This window comes from Protopterus annectens, chromosome 9.part0 (genome assembly GCF_019279795.1).
Source record: "Protopterus annectens isolate FY-2018-M chromosome 9.part0, PAN1.0, whole genome shotgun sequence".
Classification (NCBI taxonomy): domain Eukaryota; kingdom Metazoa; phylum Chordata; order Ceratodontiformes; family Protopteridae; genus Protopterus; species Protopterus annectens.
The window spans coordinates 905,639,103-905,658,774 of record NC_056743.1 but is presented as its reverse complement, the minus strand read 5'-3'; the positions used below and the strand labels follow the sequence as shown (position 1 = coordinate 905,658,774).

The window sequence follows — 19,672 nt, the reverse complement described above, 5'->3', positions numbered from 1 at the left end:
CAGCCTATCTGGACCTCGCTAAGGCCTTCAACACCATCCCCCACTCTGGAATCATAGATAAACTTACTAAGCTGGCCATAAATCCCTATGTCACTCGATTGGTTGCTAACTGGCTTACTGACAGAACCCACACTATAAAAGTAGCCGACTCTAAATCCAGCTCCAGACAAGTGGAGTACCTCAGGGTTCACTCCATCTACTTCTCTGAAGTACAGGAGAACACTAAGGGACTCTGGCTAACAAAGTTCGCAGATGACTGCAAACTGGGAGCCATTATTGAATCCCCAAATGATGTGGATATTCTACAAAAGGGCCTTACAGAACACATGCTTGGTGCCAGAACCATGGGCTCAAGCTCAATGCCAAGAAGTGTATAGTTAACCGCTTTGGGGAAAAAACATGTACCCATGAATTACCACATAAGTGGCAGTACACTAAACACCGGAAGTGTGATAAGAGACTTAGGAACACTGGTGAACAGTGGTCTCACCTTCGATAACCACATCGCTACAACAATCAGGAAATCCTTCTATGTGGCACACCTCATCAGTAAGGGCTTTTCATCCAGAAAAAAGGAGTTATTGTCCCACTGTACTCTCATTAGACCCATCATAGAGTACAATGCCCCATTTGGTATGTACCTCACAAGACATCTGCAACAACTGGAAAGGCCACAGAAACACCTCCCTAAAAGAATCACAGGCCTAAAACAGATGCCCTATGCTGAGTGACTAAAAATAACTCCAGCTATACTCTGTCACATATCGTCTACTGAGAGGCGATCTCTGCTTAACATACAAGGCCATGTCAAACCCAGAGCTGTTAGACATGCTACACTTAGAGATCCCAATCTGTCAGAGCCATACGCTCCAGGGACCTAAACCTTGTCATCACAATGAACAAAACATGCTGGAGGGATAGGTTTCTGACCCAGAGACTTCCCATACTCTGGAATAGACTGCCAATACATGTCAAGTAGAGAGCCTACTTGGCCCTCTTCAAAAGGAACCTTGACAACCGGATGGGAGATATGGAATTTAGGAAAATGAAACACAAGACCAGCGTGCTAGTGTCCTCCTGAATTGCGCAACAACACTATAAATCCACTCGAAACACAAAGTCAAGTAATGGAAAATTTCACGAAGGCAACATAAAAAATACTAGTTTATTAAAATGTTTTAAGCGCTTTTCGTTTGCTTCAATCAGCAAAACTTCATCAGAAACGTTATAACCATAAGTTTAAAAGAGTCTCCTTTTATAGGCTCAGCTGATCATTAATTAACCGAACTGAAACACTAAAAGGCACAGTGGCAATAAACCTAAACAACAAAATTGTAAAGCATAAACCAATACTGCAGCAACTTTGTACATACATAAACAAAAACTACAACATATGCAATATAACAAATATATGTTATAACGATAATATATTATCAGTGTTGGTGTGGGAAGACGTCAAACAGCTATATACTATATACTCTGCTAGACAGGGGTCCTGGGAAGTAAATATTGTGGGAAGAAATAGCCAGGGAATTGTTATGGCTAGGCTTGTGTAGGCCCTAGGGCCGATGGCCTAGTACCAACCTATGAGCCAGTGTCTACTTTGAGCTCAGCGGATTTACCATTGATCTGGACAGTACAAAACACTTTGTTCTTTGCCAGCAAATTCACTGCATCAGCCTTTTCACCAATTACCGACACACTGTCTACGTAGAAAGTAGAATTGCAGCTCTCTGTATGATCAATTTGCTTTTTCGAGTGACCCTTCTTCACAACTGGGTGAGGTTTACTTGATTTACAAAACGTTTGAAAATGGTTCCATGACCAAATGCTAAGCACTTTTCTCTCTTTTAGACTCTTGCACTGAGCATGCTCCTTTCTTAGAACTTGCAGGAAAAGTGTGTGGTTTCCCAGGAGAACCCGCAGGGGCTGTAACTGTGATGTACTTAGGCCTGCTTTTGCTTGCCAGGTGTTGCATGCTGTCTACATTTGCTCTGGAGCCTGCTGAAATCATGCTCTTATCACTCACAAGCATACTTCTGTGCCTTTCTGTAACTTTGTGGATTTGACAAATCTCAATAGCGTTGCTCAGCGTTAAATCACTGTCGTGAAGTAAAATCTTTCTCACTGCAGCACTATTAATACCACACACGAGCCTTTAAGTCACCAAACCGACATATTTTAGCTTTGTTTCTCAGGTCAGTTATATAAGCCGAAAAGGTTTTCCCTGGTTTCTGATCTCTTGTGTAAAACAAATGCCTCTCTAATGTAATATTTGTCTGGGGGTTACACATTTCCCTGAATTTGCACTTCAAACACTTGGGGTCTCCCCTTGATTCAGCCTGTACAACAGTATGACTGTTTTCACCTTCTCCCTCATATACTGCTGGTGCATACACAAATAAACTCTCTTTCAATGGGCTCTGACCCAGCTAGGTTTAGCAAAATGAATGCCCTGGTGTGTGCATCTTTGTCAGAATAAGATGCTTGTATAAAAATATCATACTGTTGCTCAAATATTCTCCAATTCTCTGCAATATTCTGATCAAACACAAGTGGTGAGGGCTTTCGAAATCCATCTGCCATATTAACTCATACCATTGATAGCTTTTGCAAATATGCACGAACATACACATATGCCAGAAATTTATGCCAGTACTTGTAACGTTGCCTAATAGCACAACAAGCTTCTGTATAGCTAAACTTTGCAAAATAAGTCTCTCGGACACTGTAATACTCTTGAAATTACTCTACTGCAAAAGTAATTTATCATCGTTTTAAGAAACATTTCAAAATAAACTGGGCAGAAGACTTTCACTCTAAGAAACATTTCGAAGTAACTGCACTTTGCGAATAAACAATACACAGCACACTGAAACTTCCCTAAACTGGCAGTACCTTGCTAGATAATTCCTTACAGTGCAAGAAACGCTCTGTAATGGCAGCACTTTGCAAATAGACATACCCAGCACAAGAAACTTTTCTAAATGGCTGTACTTTGACTGTACTTCACAAAATAGTTGCACTTTGTACACAAATAAACTCTTCAGAATATATGCACAGTAATAAGCACACACACTGTAAAGACTTTACACACTTTGAAATACTTTGAATAACTCTAGTTATGCCCTTGATACAATACAAAGTAGTAGTTATGCCAAAACACAGTACTTTGCCAAAACACATGCTGTCGCCTTGCTTTATTTATGCTTAATATACCATTTTTGCCCTTATTATATTTGTTTTGCTCATTTAATCTCTTTTCATACCCATTGTAATTTTCTTGTGTTCATTTTACTCTAAACATTCCCATTTTACTTTAAACATGCTCATTTTGCAATTTCGAGGTAATTCCAAACTACTTGTGTGCTTTTCTGATAATCATAGGTTCATAGGTGTGTACTAGGCTAATGGCCCTGGAGCCTTTACAAACCTAGCCCATAGAGTGCCTTGGCATCGTGCCGCCTGACATTATTTCCCAGTGTCTCTGTCAAGTACAGCCACTGCAGTGATCCCTGGGGTGAACTTTTTATTTCCCATCCACTCATCAAGATTCCTCTTGAAGAGGGCCAGGGAGGTGCTCTGCTTGACATGTATGGGAAGTGTATTCCACAGCATGGGCAGTCTCTGGGTTATGAACCTGTCTCTCCAGAATGTTCTGTTGTTTATGGTAATGAGGATGAGGTCCCTGGAGTGTGTGGTGCAGAGGGATTTATATTTCTTTAGATGTAGCATTTCTAACAGAGCTGGGTCAGACATGGCTTTCTAAATCAAATATCTTAGTTTTAAACATTTTGTTTAATTAATAAATCTTTTGTGCCTCTCACTTGTTTAATAATGCAGTTTGTGCCCTTGTAATACTCCATTTTTATCTTTTTTATAAAATAAACTGTTCGTGCAAGTTTTTATTACCTTTGGTTCTTTTCTGGCCCTTTTTCTTGCTCATTTATCTTAGTTTACCTTCATTGTTAACTCTGCACCTCGTAGCTTTGAAAGTAGTCTCTGGAATCCCAGTTCTGACTCCATGTCACTCGTCTAGTCAGGATGTAATAGACTAGTCTTTGTGGGTGCTGTTCAAGCAGCTTTATTATGTACAAACTCATCAGGATTGAGGCTTAATGACTTTAACTTGGATAAACTTATATACAACTAGCTATTACATTCATACTTGCTCACTCTCTGGCTGGACTGTCAAAATGACAGTGAAGCTAACACATGCTTGCTGTTCATACATGCTCACTCTATGGCTGCATTCTCAAAATGGCACTTAAGCTAGCACATGCTCGCATGCATGTTCAGTCCTTGAAACGCTTCTTAAAGATGCACACTGTTCTACAGCAGCCATTTCCAATTTTCATACTGCCAAAACTCTTACCCTTATTACTTCTTTGAAGCTATCCAAGGCCTTTTTGAAGGGTACTTTTTAGCTTAGGCCACAAGTAAGAGTCTAGATGATGATCTCCAATCTTTGACAAAATCTGCCTTTGAACAAGCAGCTACAGTACATCTTAAGTTTTTATCTTGGGATACTCTTTTTATGATAGCTTTTACTTCAACTAGAAGAGTTTATGATCTGCACAGTTTATCCTGCAAGCCTCCCTATCGTATTTTTTCACAAAGATTAGGTCTAGCTGAGAATGAACCCATCCTTCTTACCCAAGCCTCGAAGACCAATTTGAATCAATCTATTGAATTGCCTGTATTCTTCCCTAAACTGAGTAACATATGAGAGTACGTGCTTCATTGCTTGAATGTCCATTGTCATTTGAGAAGCTTCTTAGAACAAAACATTTCAGAAAGTCAGACCAACATTTTGTATCCTTTTCCAGAGCTAAATTTGGGGAAGCAGTTTCCAAGGTTACCTTCCTCAGATGGCTTTCGGACTGCATTTCCTTTATGTGGTAGGCAAACCCCCCTGAACTTGTATATATCAGCTCCGAGATCTCCATACTTTGAAGAAAAGGGAATATTCTCAGAAATGGCATCTCAGACATAGTGTATACAAGTCTGATCTTTGGGCTATTTATTCTCCATATTTCGGGACTCACTGTAATGGGTCCCGACATTTCAAATAGGTACTGTGTTTTGGAGATGAGCAGTCCTTGTAGTGTTGCAGACTGTACACTGCTCCCTTCCCAAGGGTGTGATCGCGATCCAGACTGACAATATGGCAATGATCTGGTATATTAAACAACGTGGAACCTGATACTATTCTCTGTGTTGAGAGGTCATAGGGGTGTGGCAGTGGGCGATGTCCTCACAGTGCTCTCTAATAGCAGTGCACATTCTGGGAATATCCAGCATTCTAGCAGACAACTTGAGCAGGAGCATTCTGGTGTCTCATTAGTGGTGCCACAATCCATCAGTGACTGCAGATTTTAAGCTGTGGGCAGCCATGCTGCAGTCAATTTGTGACCCCCCCCTTCAACACTAAATGCATCAGTTTTTGCCCTGATCCCCCTAAGGGACAGTCACTGAGGGATGCTTTACTGCATGATTGGCCCCCGGGTCTCCTTTTTACCCTCCAAAGCCCTTCATAATCAATTTTCTGCAGCAAACAGCCCGTTGTAGAGTGACCATAACTCTCATAGCCTCCTTGTGGCCCAGACAAGTCTGGTTTCCCTTCCTGTGTTCTTACCTGTTGCATGCTCCTTGCGTTCTGGATACAGTTCCAGATTTCATTTCTTACCCTTTGGGCCATCCTTACCTGAATGTGAAATCCCTCAGGTTGACCACTCAGTTCCTCCACTTCCAATGATGACCAGAGATCCAAAATTATATGAAGGAGTTGTGCATATCCTCTCTTCTCAGAAGCCTTCCACTAGAAAGGATTATGGCAGTAAGTGTAAAAGATTTACTACTTTGACCATTAAAAAGAGGTTGGATCCATTATTTGTTCAGTTAGATGAAACCCTGTATTTTCTTGCTGGTCTTTTTCAGTCCAGCACTAGCTACTCTACTAGCGTCCATTTCAGATTTCCATGTGGGTCAAGACCATCTGCCACTTGCTTCTGTAAGACTGTCCAAAGCCTTTTTAAAGGGTATCTTCCTGCTCAGGCCTCCAGTATGGGATCTGATTCCTCATCAGTACTTGTCTCTTGTTTTTCAAGCCTTGACTAGGTTCCTTTTCTAGCCAGCTGCTACTATGGACTTTTGTTTTCTGTCATGGAAAATACTTTTTTTAATTGCAGTAACTTCAGCCAGATGAGTTTCTGAACCTCAGGCTTTATCCTGCACCCTGCCTTAACCTTATTTTTCACAAAGACGATTTCACTGTGGCCAATTCTTCCTTTTTGTGTTATATGGCCTGTGTCTCTGCTCTGACCTAATCAATTCAATTGCCACTTTTCTTCTCAAATGTCAGTAATAAGGGCAGATACATGCTTCGTTGCTTGGACTTTCATCGTCAGTTGACATTCTGTTTGGACAAGGCCAAGCATATCAGGAAATAAATCCAACTTCTTGTGTCTTTCAAGCTTGTGAAACCAGTTTCCAAGATAACTTTGTCCAGATTGCTTTCTGATTACATAGCCTTTGTTTATACCATGAAGGGTTTATCCTACCTCTCAAACCAAAAGCTCACTCTACTAGGGCAGTATCTTTGTCAGCAGTCTTATTTAGATAATATTTGTGCAGTGTCTATCTGGTCTAACACTCATACATGTGTTTCATTATAAACTGGATATTGATTCCAGATCTAGAAACTCTCTTGGCTCCAATGTTTTGCTGAATATTCTGTCCTGATACTACCCAATATGCCTGGCTGGAGACTCAGAATTTTGGGTTGAGGCAGATGGAATGAATATAAAAGTTATGTAACTACTATAGCACTAGATTCCATCTGTCTCAACCTCTGCCCCCCCTTCCAAACTATTACTGGTATGTTGTGGCAATAGGTGGACCTTTGTAGGTCCATCCAAAGTGTGTTGTTGAGACTCTTTGGTCAAACCCTCAGATTTTGTTAGGAGGACTGTGTATGTGTATATCAAGTATAGTAGGACAAACTCAATCTAAGGAGATTTAGGCATGCAGAGCAGAATGGGAGAGGAGGAGGAGGTTTAGAGCTGAAGATTCTGAAGTGCCAGCCACAGATCAGTTGGATCCTTGGATCTGATATCTCACAGGTTGAGGTGGTTGGAAGAAAATGACATAGATCTAGCATTATGGTAAGTACATGACTTATTTTTGTTGACTTCTGCATGATTTTTAGAACTTTTAAACAGGAATGATTCTTTTTATTTATTACTTTTAAGAAAAAAATTGCTAAAACTACTTTAAAACTATTTTTCTATTGTAAAAGTCGTGCTATTTTACTTTTGAAAGCTGGGGTAAGTTTTTTTTTTTTTTTTTACTGTGTTTTTGTGGAAAATTTTATTATTTTTTATTTTTTATTTTTTTTTTTTTTTTTTTTTTTTTTTTTTTTTTACTACTTGCCTGTTTTACCAACAACTACTACCATACTTCCCCAGGAATCTGACTCCTTTTTTGGTTTTACCATGGAGCAGCTTGCCTGTTCCTTAGTTCTTCTTTTTGCCAGTCACAAAAAGAATAAAATTAATAAACAGACTTTACCACAGCAGCAGGCTGCTAAAATACTCCGGCCATAGATGGGTGAGTCTGCTGTTGCCATTTCATTTTCCTTAGATCATTCATGTTTTTACTTGGCCACCGTGTACCTTGTACCAGGTTTAAGAATAAGACATTCTTTGTGGCTGGAAAGCCCTTGGCAGACAGGGTCGAACCACTCTTATTGACCCCAGGAGAAGGCACAGGGAATGCCTGTCAGCCTAGCCAGTAGGGATTACCCATCCCTAGACAGGTTTCCCTTGAAAAAGTGGGTCTGAATCTTTAGAAATTCCTCTCAAAAAGAAGCAAAAACTGAGACATGTTTTCCCCCGTCTCAGTTTCTCTGGACAGGAATGGTGCATTAGGCTTAGCTCAAGGTTTTGTTCAGGCCCTTTACCCTTACAGTTCAGCTGCTCCTGGCTAGAGAAAGATGGATTCTTCATTTTCCAAAGAGGATTAAGGTTTTGAACAAGAAAATGATTCTGGAGGGACAACTGTGTTTTTTTCTTCAGGTTTCTGATTCAGATTCTGAGGAACGTATAGCTTTTGCCACTCACTTGGAATGAATGATTCTGTTTTCAGAAACTGTTTCCTGAAGTAATTGGTTGTTTAAGTTAGAACATAATGACATTCCACTGTCTCTGAAGAAGTATTAACAATTCATCCTGCTCCTTTAGCATTGGAGGATGTTTTTGTAACACACATCCTGCTGCCTCCAAGAAAGATGATAGTCATTTAAGTTTATATTTTTATACACTAATTCTAACACAGGCATAGTGAGCCCAGCTGCCGCTAAACATCTAGTTAGTACCAGTCATTCTCCTTTTGATAAGGATGGGAAAGCTTTAGATAGATTTGGGGGGAAAGTATTCTTCTGCAGCACTTTTGCTACTGGAACTGCTATGAGGAGGATGCGTATTCAAAAACTTCCCATGGGTGTCAAAGGTGAAATTTTGAGAGTTAGTTGTGAGGATGGAGGTAAGCTTTCTAATGTTTTTTTCAGCCTTCCTTCTCAAAGTTTATCAAGAGGTTTAATGCCACCTCTACAACCTTCTTTTTTCCTCAAAAAAGCAAAATAAACAAGCATGGCAAGCTGCTGGTAAGCAAACATTAAAAATGGCAAAGAGGTCCCAAAAAATAAAGGTGGTCCCCCACGAAACAAAGGACATTCTAATAAGTCTGAATTACTGGCTGCAATACTCCACTCCTCTTCCCACACTGGCAAACTATTGTTTCTTTAAGAAAAGTCTGAACCTCCATTTCTCTCTCTTGCAACAGATATTTTCAGACAACTGGATTCTGAAAGTGATTGATCGTGGATACAGATAGCAGTGGAAATCTCTCCCTCTCTCTCCTTTTCAACAGATCCCCTGTCATCTGCCAAATCAAACTCCATTTTCTGCCCTGTCATTCAGCACCTGCTGTCTTAGGGGTGATATAAGTGGCCCCTCCTCCTCAGCAAGGAGAAAGGTTTTATTAAAGAATGTTTTTTTTACCAAAGAAAGAAAATTTATTGAAATCAGTTCTGGTTCTTTCCTTTGTAACCATGCATGTGATGTTGGCCAAGTTCAGAATGTTATCCGTTCATAACTTACTTCTCATTCCTCATTTGAGTTTTCTGATGACTTCAAGTTTAAAAGATGCTTTTCATCACATTTTTAAAGATACAGATTTCAGACGTTTCTTAAGGTTTTCTGTATCTGGATCACATGCACAGTTCTCCTGTCCATCCAGTGCTCCAAAGGAATTCATAGAATGTCTAGCTCCTGCTATAACACACTGCTGACTGCAAGGTATTCACATTTTTACTTATTTAGACAATTTGCTTATCTTTGCAGACTCTTTCAAAGTGTCAAGAATATCTTCACTGGGTATGGAATCTCCTACACAGGCTGGAATTCCAAGAGAACAGTCAGAAGTCTTTTCTGATTTCTCCTTACAGGATTGTTTTTCTGGGGTGCCTGCTGGACACCTCAGTACAAAGAGCTTTTCTTCCACAGGAGAAAATTGGTCTATATTTAGATATATTTTTGAGTTTTTCTCTCAGATTTCGGTTTCAGTGATGGAATTCGTAAGGATTCTGGATTTCATGGCATCTATGATTCTTGTAATACCTTTTGCAAGATACCACATGAGAAAAATACAATGATATCCGAAATCTGTGTGGTCCTACCATTGACGTACATTGACTTTTTAAATTCCAGTCTTGTGATTTGTAAAAAGGGTGAGCATGTGGTGGGGGGGCTCACCATTCTTTCCTCCTACTCCAAAAAAAGTCAGTCATAACAGATGCCTCAGACTTTCCTTGGGGAGCAGTATCAGTGGGCATTAACGTGCAGGGTCTTTGGAACAAAAAAGATAGACCAAAACACACAAAAAAATGAAAAAAATGCTAGCTGTTACAGATGCTCTCAACTGTCTGAATCATTTGTGCTCCCAAGGACCTTTTCAAGTGTTTACAGACAACATCACAGTGACGTGGTACATAAACAAGCAAGGGGAGAGCCAGTTCTTACTCCCTGTACAGACTAGCTATGTTAGCATGGGATATAGCTTTACACCACAGTCTCACTCCACAAGTATCTTACGTTCTATCAGAACAAGTCTGTGTGGTAAGCAAGCTGAGCAGGACCAGGGCACACCCTCATGAATGGAAATTGAATTGGGGGGTTGTCCAAGATTTGATCCAGCTGTGAGAACACCTTCAGTAAATCTTTTTCCCTCCTCTCTAAGCAATCGGTTGGCAAAACTGTGTTCCATGATGCCACACAAGTCATTCTGGAAGACAGATGCCTTTTCTTTTCCTTGTATAGCAGTGTTCCTGTATGCCTTTCCACTGACTTTCAACCATTCTGTATCTTTTCTTGCACTCTGTTTTTCATGTCCTTATTCAGTGGGTCAGTGATAATTACTACTAAACTTCTCTAAAACAAAAACAATACTTTTACACTAGGCTCACTTCTATATCCAGGCCTCTAAAATTTCTTGATCATTTTAATAAAACTGTTGAAAAACAGTCGTAAATCTGCCTGTAGGCGCTCTAGCGTTGTTAAATGAGGAATTTACTGAGTAATTTTGAGTATAAAAATGGGCAAATTGAGAGCTAGAACTAATTATCAGGAGACTGTCTGAATAACATTAATCTCAGAACAGTGATGAGAGACTGTTTGCTTTGACGTTTTCTGTATGGGTTGTTTCTTTCCGTCTGGGTACCTCTGGGGCAACCAGTGGTCCACTTTATGACCTATCCAGAGTTTATGAATTATTGAATCAAAACCGTATGCAGAGGTCATACATATAACTAGTGTCTTTACTAAGCCTAGCATTCACAGCTCTAAAGATGGTATTGTTGAAATTCTAACTGAAAATGTACTGTAGCCTGGTGTTCTGATGTCTGCTGAACTTCAGTTTGGAGCATATTTGTCATTGATGAATAGGCACAAAAGTTTGTATTGGTGATGCCTGATTTTATTGTCTAGCAGTGGACTTGTGACTATTTTGCAATAAAAATTATGCATGTCTTTCAAGCTGTAGCTGTTTACTAAAACATCCTTTTTTTCTTTTCCCTTTTTAAGTTTACTTGGTAGGTATTGTACCTTCATTCTGTGTTGTTTGACCCTTAAAAATTGGAGTTTTTACTTTTACTAATGGTTTAGGTGGAGAAGGGAGGTTCGTATCAGGAAAGGAAGTAGTCGCTTACAGGGAGAAACCTGGTATTATGCACCTTGTGGGAAAAGAATGAAGCAGTTTCCAGAGGTTATTAAGGTATTGTGCTTACTTTCTGTGTTTTGCATTTATTTGCTACTTTAGCTGGGTAAGATGCTGTTCCATTAATGAATCAAATATGACACAGTTGTATCATTTTAAAGATAGTACAGTTGGGTAAAATCTTACCATAACAGTAGATGTCCTTCTTTTCACTGTTGCAGTATTCCTGAAAGAAGGGATGTCCCGTCCCGGGCAGCCTGTCACTCGGCCAGTATGGAGAAGCTTGAAAAGGATCTTGTTTGCTCCATACATCACATTTATTCTCCTCATACAGAACATAGGGCATAAAAGGGACGTATGGATGCAATTACTCAGAACTGAATTGCCCCAGAAGAGAACAGTCATCATAGGACAAAGGAGTCCATGCACACCCAGAAGGAAAAAATGTAGAATAAAGAAGAGGGGGGGTGGGATGGAGCAAATACTGCAACAGTAAAAAGAAGGACATCTGCTGTTATGATAAGATTTTACACAGCTGTACTATGTCCTTCTATGTCGTTGTTGCAGTATTCCTGAAAGAAGGGAGAGTAAAAAAGCTAAAAAACAGAATGGGAGGTGGAAGGCTGAGAAGAGCCTTTGACAAACCCACATAAAATGGTTTCAGCAAAACCTGCTCTGGCCCTAGAAGCCTTATCCAACTTACAAAGCTTAATAAAGGTATGCACTGAAGACCAAGTAGCAGCTTCAGGGATGGAAGTGGTGTCTAACCCTTTGATGAAAGTACCAGAAGAGGCAGCAGCTCTAGTAGAATGAGCTCTAACACATACAGAGACATGCCATGAAAAGAGCAACAAAAAGAAATTGCCTTAGATATCCAGGAGGAGATGGTATAATTAGAAACAGCCAAACACAAAGACCTGGGATGAAAGGAAACAAAAAGCTGGTTGGACTTATGAATAGCCCTAGTTTTATCCAAATAGTACCTGAGCTGTCTGTGCATATCCAAGGTATGCAGGACCTTCTCAGTAGCAGACTGAGGAAAAGGAAAAAAAATGAAGGGAGTTGTACTGACTTGATTTAAGGACAAGTCATTTACCACCTTGGGCATAAAAGAAGGATTAGTTCAAAGGGAATTGGCCATAAGGGCCTGGATCTCAGAAACCCTATGAGAAGAAGTAAGAGTCAAGCAGCAAAACAGTCTTCTGGGTACAATGTTGCAATTTTTCCAAAACAAAATTAAGGTCCCAAGGAGGAGGAGGAATATGTTTTCTTGGAGGTCTAATATGCAGAATGCCTTTAAGAAATTGTTTGACCTCGAAACAAGAAGTCAAAGGAGGAGTCGCGAGCAGACAGGCAGAAATGGCTGACAAATGGGCCTTCACAGAAGATTCTTTTCGGGAATCTGCCTCCCACACTGGCATCTTCCCCTCTTGGATGACATGATCTCTAGTGATAAAAAGTACAAGACCAAAAAGCCGACTTTTAAAAATAAAATAAGAAAAAATCCCTCCGATGGGGGGTACAGCTGCTGGGTGTGCTTTGAAGAGTTGCAACATTGACCTCACTCATGCTATGTGCATGTTAGTACTGCAAAATTATTCTTACCTCTGTAGATGCAATGCAGACTCAGAAGTGGTAACCCTGGCGCTGGCCTCCACCAGAAGGTGATTATTATGGTGCCTGGTTCCGTATTCTTCCCTCATAAAAGTTAGAACTGGCTTTTAGCTACTCAAGCTTCTTGATGGTCAGCCTTTTTATGCTGGGATTACTGACCACCAATGTTAAAGGAGAACCGCACCCACAAACTCAAAAACATTTATTTCATCATGTTTTGATGTTTCCAGAATTTTAACACCACGGTGGAACTTTTTACAGGTTTTTAAATATTTTTATATGTAATTTTAGAGTCTGGCCACATGGAATGTAGCATCTTGAAGAGATTTCAGATTTTTTCTAAACCTCCAGGTATCCCACAGTGCAGCGCTTGTAACACATTACATCATGTAGGCGTCTTTTTTTAGAAGCTTCTGTGACTTCATTGATTTTGCATGCCTACCCCAGTGTCTTTCAGTCAGTTTGAACTAACCTGTTCAGTTGCTGTTCAGTGACTACTTAAGACAAACACAGATAAAGCCAGACGACAGAATTCTTAAGAGCTTTTTACTGCTTCATCTTTTAAGACGTGTTAATTTTGACTCTTTTGTGCTGCCTCAGTTGTAGTTTTTCAAGTCATCTCCTCTCCCCCTTCACACTTCACCTCCCTAGCTGTCAAAGTGCTAAAGGTAATTTGAGATGTTGTTTCTTTGACGGTTCACAGCAGGAGACTTGAGTCATCAACTGTTTCCTAGTTCTAGCCTTTTCTTTCTGACAGTGGGACACTTGATTTTGCTGCATCACACCCTCCTCCTGTCATCAAATAGAGATCCTGTATTCCCAGTATTTGGAAACACGCTGTTTGTAAAATCTTTGTAGTTCCATTCCCTGGGCTTTCCTGTTTGACTGAAATACTCAAGACATTTGAATCTGTCTGTGAACACACACACACACACACACACACACACACTCACACGCACACAAGGGCAAGAAAAGAAAGTCATATGCTACATGGATCATTGCTGTTAAAGGAAAACTGCACCCTAGAACTAAGGAAATCTATTTTTTTTTTCACTTCAGGAATTGATTCTGCAAGGGTCTCTCAGTGCAGTGACAGTTTTAACACCTCTGCAATAGTGTGTGTGGGTCACTTCCTCTTGGACTACAAAAGAAAACTCTGAACAAAGGCCAGCAATTTAGCTACTTTTCTGGCTATAGCTGGATAACTTCTAAGTATAGTGTAAAACAAGTTGTGATCCAAACATAAGTGAGGGTGATTAGAGACAGAAAAGAGCAGTCCTTTTACAAAAAATAAAATAAAAGTGACACACAAATCCCATTATATGTCAATAACATGAGAATTCACAGTTACTTTTTTAATCCTGGCATGAGTCATACAAAGCATTATGGGGAAGAGAAAGGGTTGAGGGAGAACAAGATCACGTTGATGCATCAAGCCCCATTGGTAGCCACGTTGTGGAAAATAGGCTAAAATTACAAATAAAGAGCTTAGAGTGATTTGGAGGTGTTAAAGTTAGGAAACAAAGATAGAATGAAAAAAAAAACATTTTTTTTTAGTTCTAAAGAGGAATTTTCCTTTAAATCATGTCAAACTGGACAGCTGCAACAGGGAGAAAAAAATTTAAGAATGGCATGGATTGAGTACAAACAAGCATTTGACAATATCCCATATTCATGGATAGATACACACTACACTGATAAACTGCATCACAGTGACCACGACAAAGTGGCAACTCGCTTTGCAATTATGACATGAAATCGGACAAATTATTCCATGAAAAAATGGGAGGAAATTCAAGGGTGACTGTCATGGTAACTCTTATGCCTAGCCCCTTAACCCATTAGACAGCCTACTTAATAGATCAGGTCATGGCTATTTTTGGGGTCCCAGACAACAGCAAAGTGTACAGACTTCTCATTTTATATTTGTTGATGATTTCAAACTGTATGACTCATCAGATGAGGTACTGAAAGCACAGATGCAAGTAGTCACAAATGGTTTAGAAGATAAGCATGTCAATTGTTCCTAATTAAATGTGCAAAATCAACCATTTAAAGCAGGAAAGCTGCAACCCCAAGAAACCATCTGCTTGAGACAAGCTTAATATAACAGAACTGGAGCTAGAGTAAGGTGTATGTTTGGGAATTGATGAAAGATCAACAATAAAACATGAGAAAATGCGAATGACACTTAGTGAAGGGCATTCCATATTGCTCATCTAATAAGGGCATTGCCTCCTGAAAAAAAATATATATAAACCCCCTGTACTCCTCCCTTTTCAGGCCAATAATTGAGGAGTATGGCCTTTTTGTTATGTACCTTTCCAAGCACCTGCAGCAGCTGGAGACCACAGTGGTTCCTCACAAGGAAAATTAAAGTTCTTTACAGTCAGTCCTATGTGGATCATCTGAAATCACTGTCATATTATTCTCTTTCATACAGACTACTCAAAGGCACTCTATGCCTAGCATATAAGGACATTTCTGACCATGCTTTATTGGAAATGTATATCCTCAAGTGAAATGGTACCCTGGTTAGTCGCTCTTAAGACCTTAACCTGGTATTGAACATTAATGGAACCAGATGGAGGGACAGATTTGTCTCCCAGAGTTTACATCTTTCGTGGCAAGCTTGGTAATTGGAAGGGTAAATGTACACTTAACCATGGGGGATTCTACCTGTGTCCCTGTAGGATCATGGAAACAATGGTAGAACTTGGTGTGGCTTGTAAGGCCCCTAGGGTCATTAGCCTGATTAACTTCCTATTATACTAAGATGCCAGTGGGATACACCCTGAGGCATCCTAAGCAGGTGACAAAATCGTGCTCAAAAGACTCCTGTGAAAAAAAGGGGAGCAGGTTTGAGATTGACCTCAAGGCAGCTTGGTTTACTCTACATATCTTCTCTGGGTACATGTGATGTCATCCCATCGGGACATGGGAAATGTTTGGTTCGGGCACTAACTGAAGTTCATGCCAACAGTAAGTTTTTCCTCATACTCAACCTTCCCTAAGGAATAAACAGCTGCCTTCTTTGCCACAGACCAATGCAATGCTTCCAGTAATGCTGCAACTGCACCCATCGAGTGAATAAGCTGGCTAAGCCTTCCATTCAGCACACATCTGCCAAGTACGCTTGCAAAACCCTTCTGTCCAGTAGCAATATACTGAATCAGCTTGCAAAGCCTTTGGGCATCCCAAATGAGGAATAACCCAGACTACTTAAACCCCAAGACCCGATGTTGCTGTCAACCTGCAGACAGTGGTGCATTCAGTTGCCAAAGAACTATATTAATGTGTCTGCTCCCTACTGATGTGTACATTGCCATGATTGGGTTACTGCTGTGGCAGTAACAAGCACCTCCCAAAGGGATTGCGGTTGTTGAGGGCATGAGTGTATGTACAGTAGGTTCAGACCTAATGTATAGGATTGACAACTTAGCAAATGCCCAGAGAGGGACATTTATATAGATTCATGATAATTTGTAGGACATAATAGTTACGTCATCCACAAAGGACATAAGTTCAGTCTTTACTTTAAAAAAAGCTGCAAGTGTATTCCTGTGCTATTTAAAGAGCTTTAGAGAATGGGGTTACTGTATATCAGTACCTTGACTGGAGAATGAGCATTCTCCAGCAGGGTATTAATGTACAAGTAATGCCCGCTGAAAAACGAGTTTGCCGCTTCATTGCAGCATATCGAGCTGCTGTGGAGCTCAGACTGAGGAAATGGAATGGCTGCAGTTATTTTACACACACTAAGCGCTTTTGCTGTTTAGTGAGTGTAAAATATATTAAAAAAGAAAAAACAAAATGTATGTGTGTTTATGCCTGTGTGTGCAAGTGTATGCATGCGTGTGAGTGAATGCGAGAATGAGCGAGCCATTATTTTACACTCTGTAAGCAGCGCTTTTGCTGTTTAACAAGTGTAAAATAACAAAGTGTGTGTATGTGTGTGCTTCTGTTCTGTCTGTGTGTTTATGTTTCTGTCCGTGTGTGTGTGAATGCGTGCATGAAAGCGAGGCGTGTGAGAGTGTGAAGACTGAGAGCAATCCAGCACTGGCAGCAGCATTCAACAGGTTTACGTTTACGTACCTCTCTTCTCTTTGCCAAATGTATAAAACTTAAAGGGGGAGCAAAGACTAAAAACAGGTGCATATTCATGTTTAAAAAATCACAAAGTGGCTTCAGTAGGGCTTGTGTAAGCATACATTGTCTAAAGGGCAAGGGTGTTTGTGTTGGGGGTGGTGTCTGTGTGACAGGGGGAGAGCAGCAGCAAATAAGAGGTTTGTGTACCACCTTTTATCTCAAGAAATGTGGATAAACCCTGAAATAAAGGGGGAACAAAGACTTCAAAACAAGAACAGCTTGTAAATAAATAAATAAGTTAGTTAAGTAACAGGATTTGTGTTAGCATGAATTTTTTGAGAGAAATAAAGTCTGAAAGTCAAATATATGTCATTATTTGGTAACTTCAATCCCCAAATGACTGATTATGGATGTAAAGTGCTTCCTCTAACACCCTTTACATATACTACACCAACTTCGAAACATTAGGCGGAGGAAGTATTTTACATGCAAAATATATAAAAAAAAAAATAATATAGTAATAAAAGAAATATATATATATATATATATATATATATATATATATATATATAAGTAAATAAAATGCAACAGTTTTACAGAGACACCATTCTCTAAGTGCAATCATGCCCTCCAGGGTGTGTTAATCTGTAATTAATGCGCTTCCGGGGGTGTAGAGGCACTCCACCTGCAGCATTGGGCCTCACAACACCCCTGGGCGGGCATTGATTACACATTAACACATGCCATGTCAAGCATTATTGCTTGCTATGATCTTTCTAACATTAAGGTGTGCCATATATACAAAAATACAAAAACAGACAGCCAGCACAATTAGAGGAATCCAGGACTTTATTCTGGAAAAAGAAAAGGCAGACCGATTTCGGCCTGAAAAGCCTTTTTCAATGCCAAAAAATATTGCCATATACCACAAAGTGCCCTTTATATGTATATTATTAACATTTTCACCAATAGAAATTGAGAGACAATTAATGGGGGAACCCAAATCAAAGACCATACCAATATTGCCAAATATTAGACTTGTATATACAACAAAACACATTTATAATCATAGAAATAGGTGCATTTGGTGATATCCCTAATAAGAGGAACTAAAATGTGTACCAAACCCAATGTAAATAATGAAAAATAAAAAATACAAAATAAACAATGTATTAAAGATGTTCATTTAACCCTGGTGGGAAAAGGCCACCCAGTCTGATGATCCATGACCTTTCTTTATCCTTGTGAAGTTCATGCCATTTATTCTTAGAAAATTTTTGTCCTCTCACCCTGTCAATGATCGTAAAATGAAAGGCTGTTTTATGAATTAAAGTGTGTTTATATAATGCATTAGTGGCAGCCCTGTTTGTTATGTTACTTAAATGTTCTGAAATACACAACTTAAAAGATCTGGAAGTTTGTCCAATATAAAATGCAGAGCACTGACAGCCAAATAAATGACCCACTTGCTGCTGCAATTTAAAAATGTCACTATTTCAAAGACGCGTGTTGTGTTTTTGCTAGAAAATTCCTTGGTCTTTAATACATATTTACAAAAACCACAATGTTCACAGGGAAAACAACCGGATAATTTGGTGCCATCTAATGTTTGTTGAACTTTATACTCAGGAGATGGGTGTTTTTTTTTTATAAAAGTTCAAATGCCCCCCCCCCCCCCATATAGTGACACCCCACCGATAAGAAAAAGTACATCTGTTGTCCAATAATTCGGCTAATTGTGCATCGGACAGCAAAATGTCCCGGTGTTTTTGTACTAGATCAGTCAGCTGTTTGATATTCCTGCCGAATGTAGTACTATAACTAGGACCTTTGATCCATGAGTAGATCTAGAACTCTCATATGTTAATAATTCATCCCGAGGCATTTTGCTAACCAAACCACTAGTTTGTGATAACTGTTTAGCTGAATAGCCTCGTTCTACAAACCTCTGAGTGAGATCTTCATTAAAATGTATGAGGTCTGACTCCTTTGTACATATCCGTTTGATCCGCATATATTGGGATTTAGGAATGTTTTTGATTATATGATCTGGATGACAGCTGGATGCATGTAGAAGAGAATTGGAATGAAAGGGCTTCCTATAGACTGTACTAGTTTAAGTACCATCTTCTTGTTTAACCATAACATCCAAGAATATAGTACACTTCTTATCAAAATTAACAGTAAATTGGATGCCCCATTTGTTATCGTTTAAATATTGTACAAACTCCTCTAGATGTACTATATCTGATTTCCAAATCATCCAGCAGTCATCCAAGTATCTCCTCAATGAAAATGTTATGACTATTGTCATAGATCATAAGATGTTCCAGGTAACCCATAAAAAGGTCTGCATAAAAGGGGGCAAATGCTGCCCCCACTGCAGTACCTTGCAATTGTAGATAACATTTACCATTGAAAAAAAAACAGTTTTAGTTGGTGCATGTTCCACAAGATATAGAAGAAAAGTATTAAATCCAGGGCTATATATGCTCAGTTCGGTGAGCCAAAATTCCAGTGCCATTCAACCTGCCCAATGGGGTATGCTAGTATAAAGAGAGGTTACATCTGATGTACACAAAAACCAACCATCATCAATTTGTGAATCAGCAATAATAATCAAGAATTCCGTTGTATACTTGATCCTAGCCCTAACTGCCTTTAATAAAGGTTTAGAATACATCCACGTTTTTAC

General features: G+C 39.6%; 1 protein-coding gene across 1 annotated transcript in view; it reads left to right on the top strand.

Annotated features, from left to right (window-relative positions):
• The window catches only part of BAZ2A (bromodomain adjacent to zinc finger domain 2A), a 3,667,728-nt gene that overhangs the window by 885,674 nt on the left and 2,762,382 nt on the right, over positions 1–19,672 (top strand). Inside the window, exon 9 of the mRNA XM_044083634.1 lies at positions 11,223–11,331. Within this exon, the coding sequence (XP_043939569.1) occupies positions 11,223–11,331 (109 nt within the window). The remainder of the gene's footprint in view (positions 1–11,222; positions 11,332–19,672) is intronic.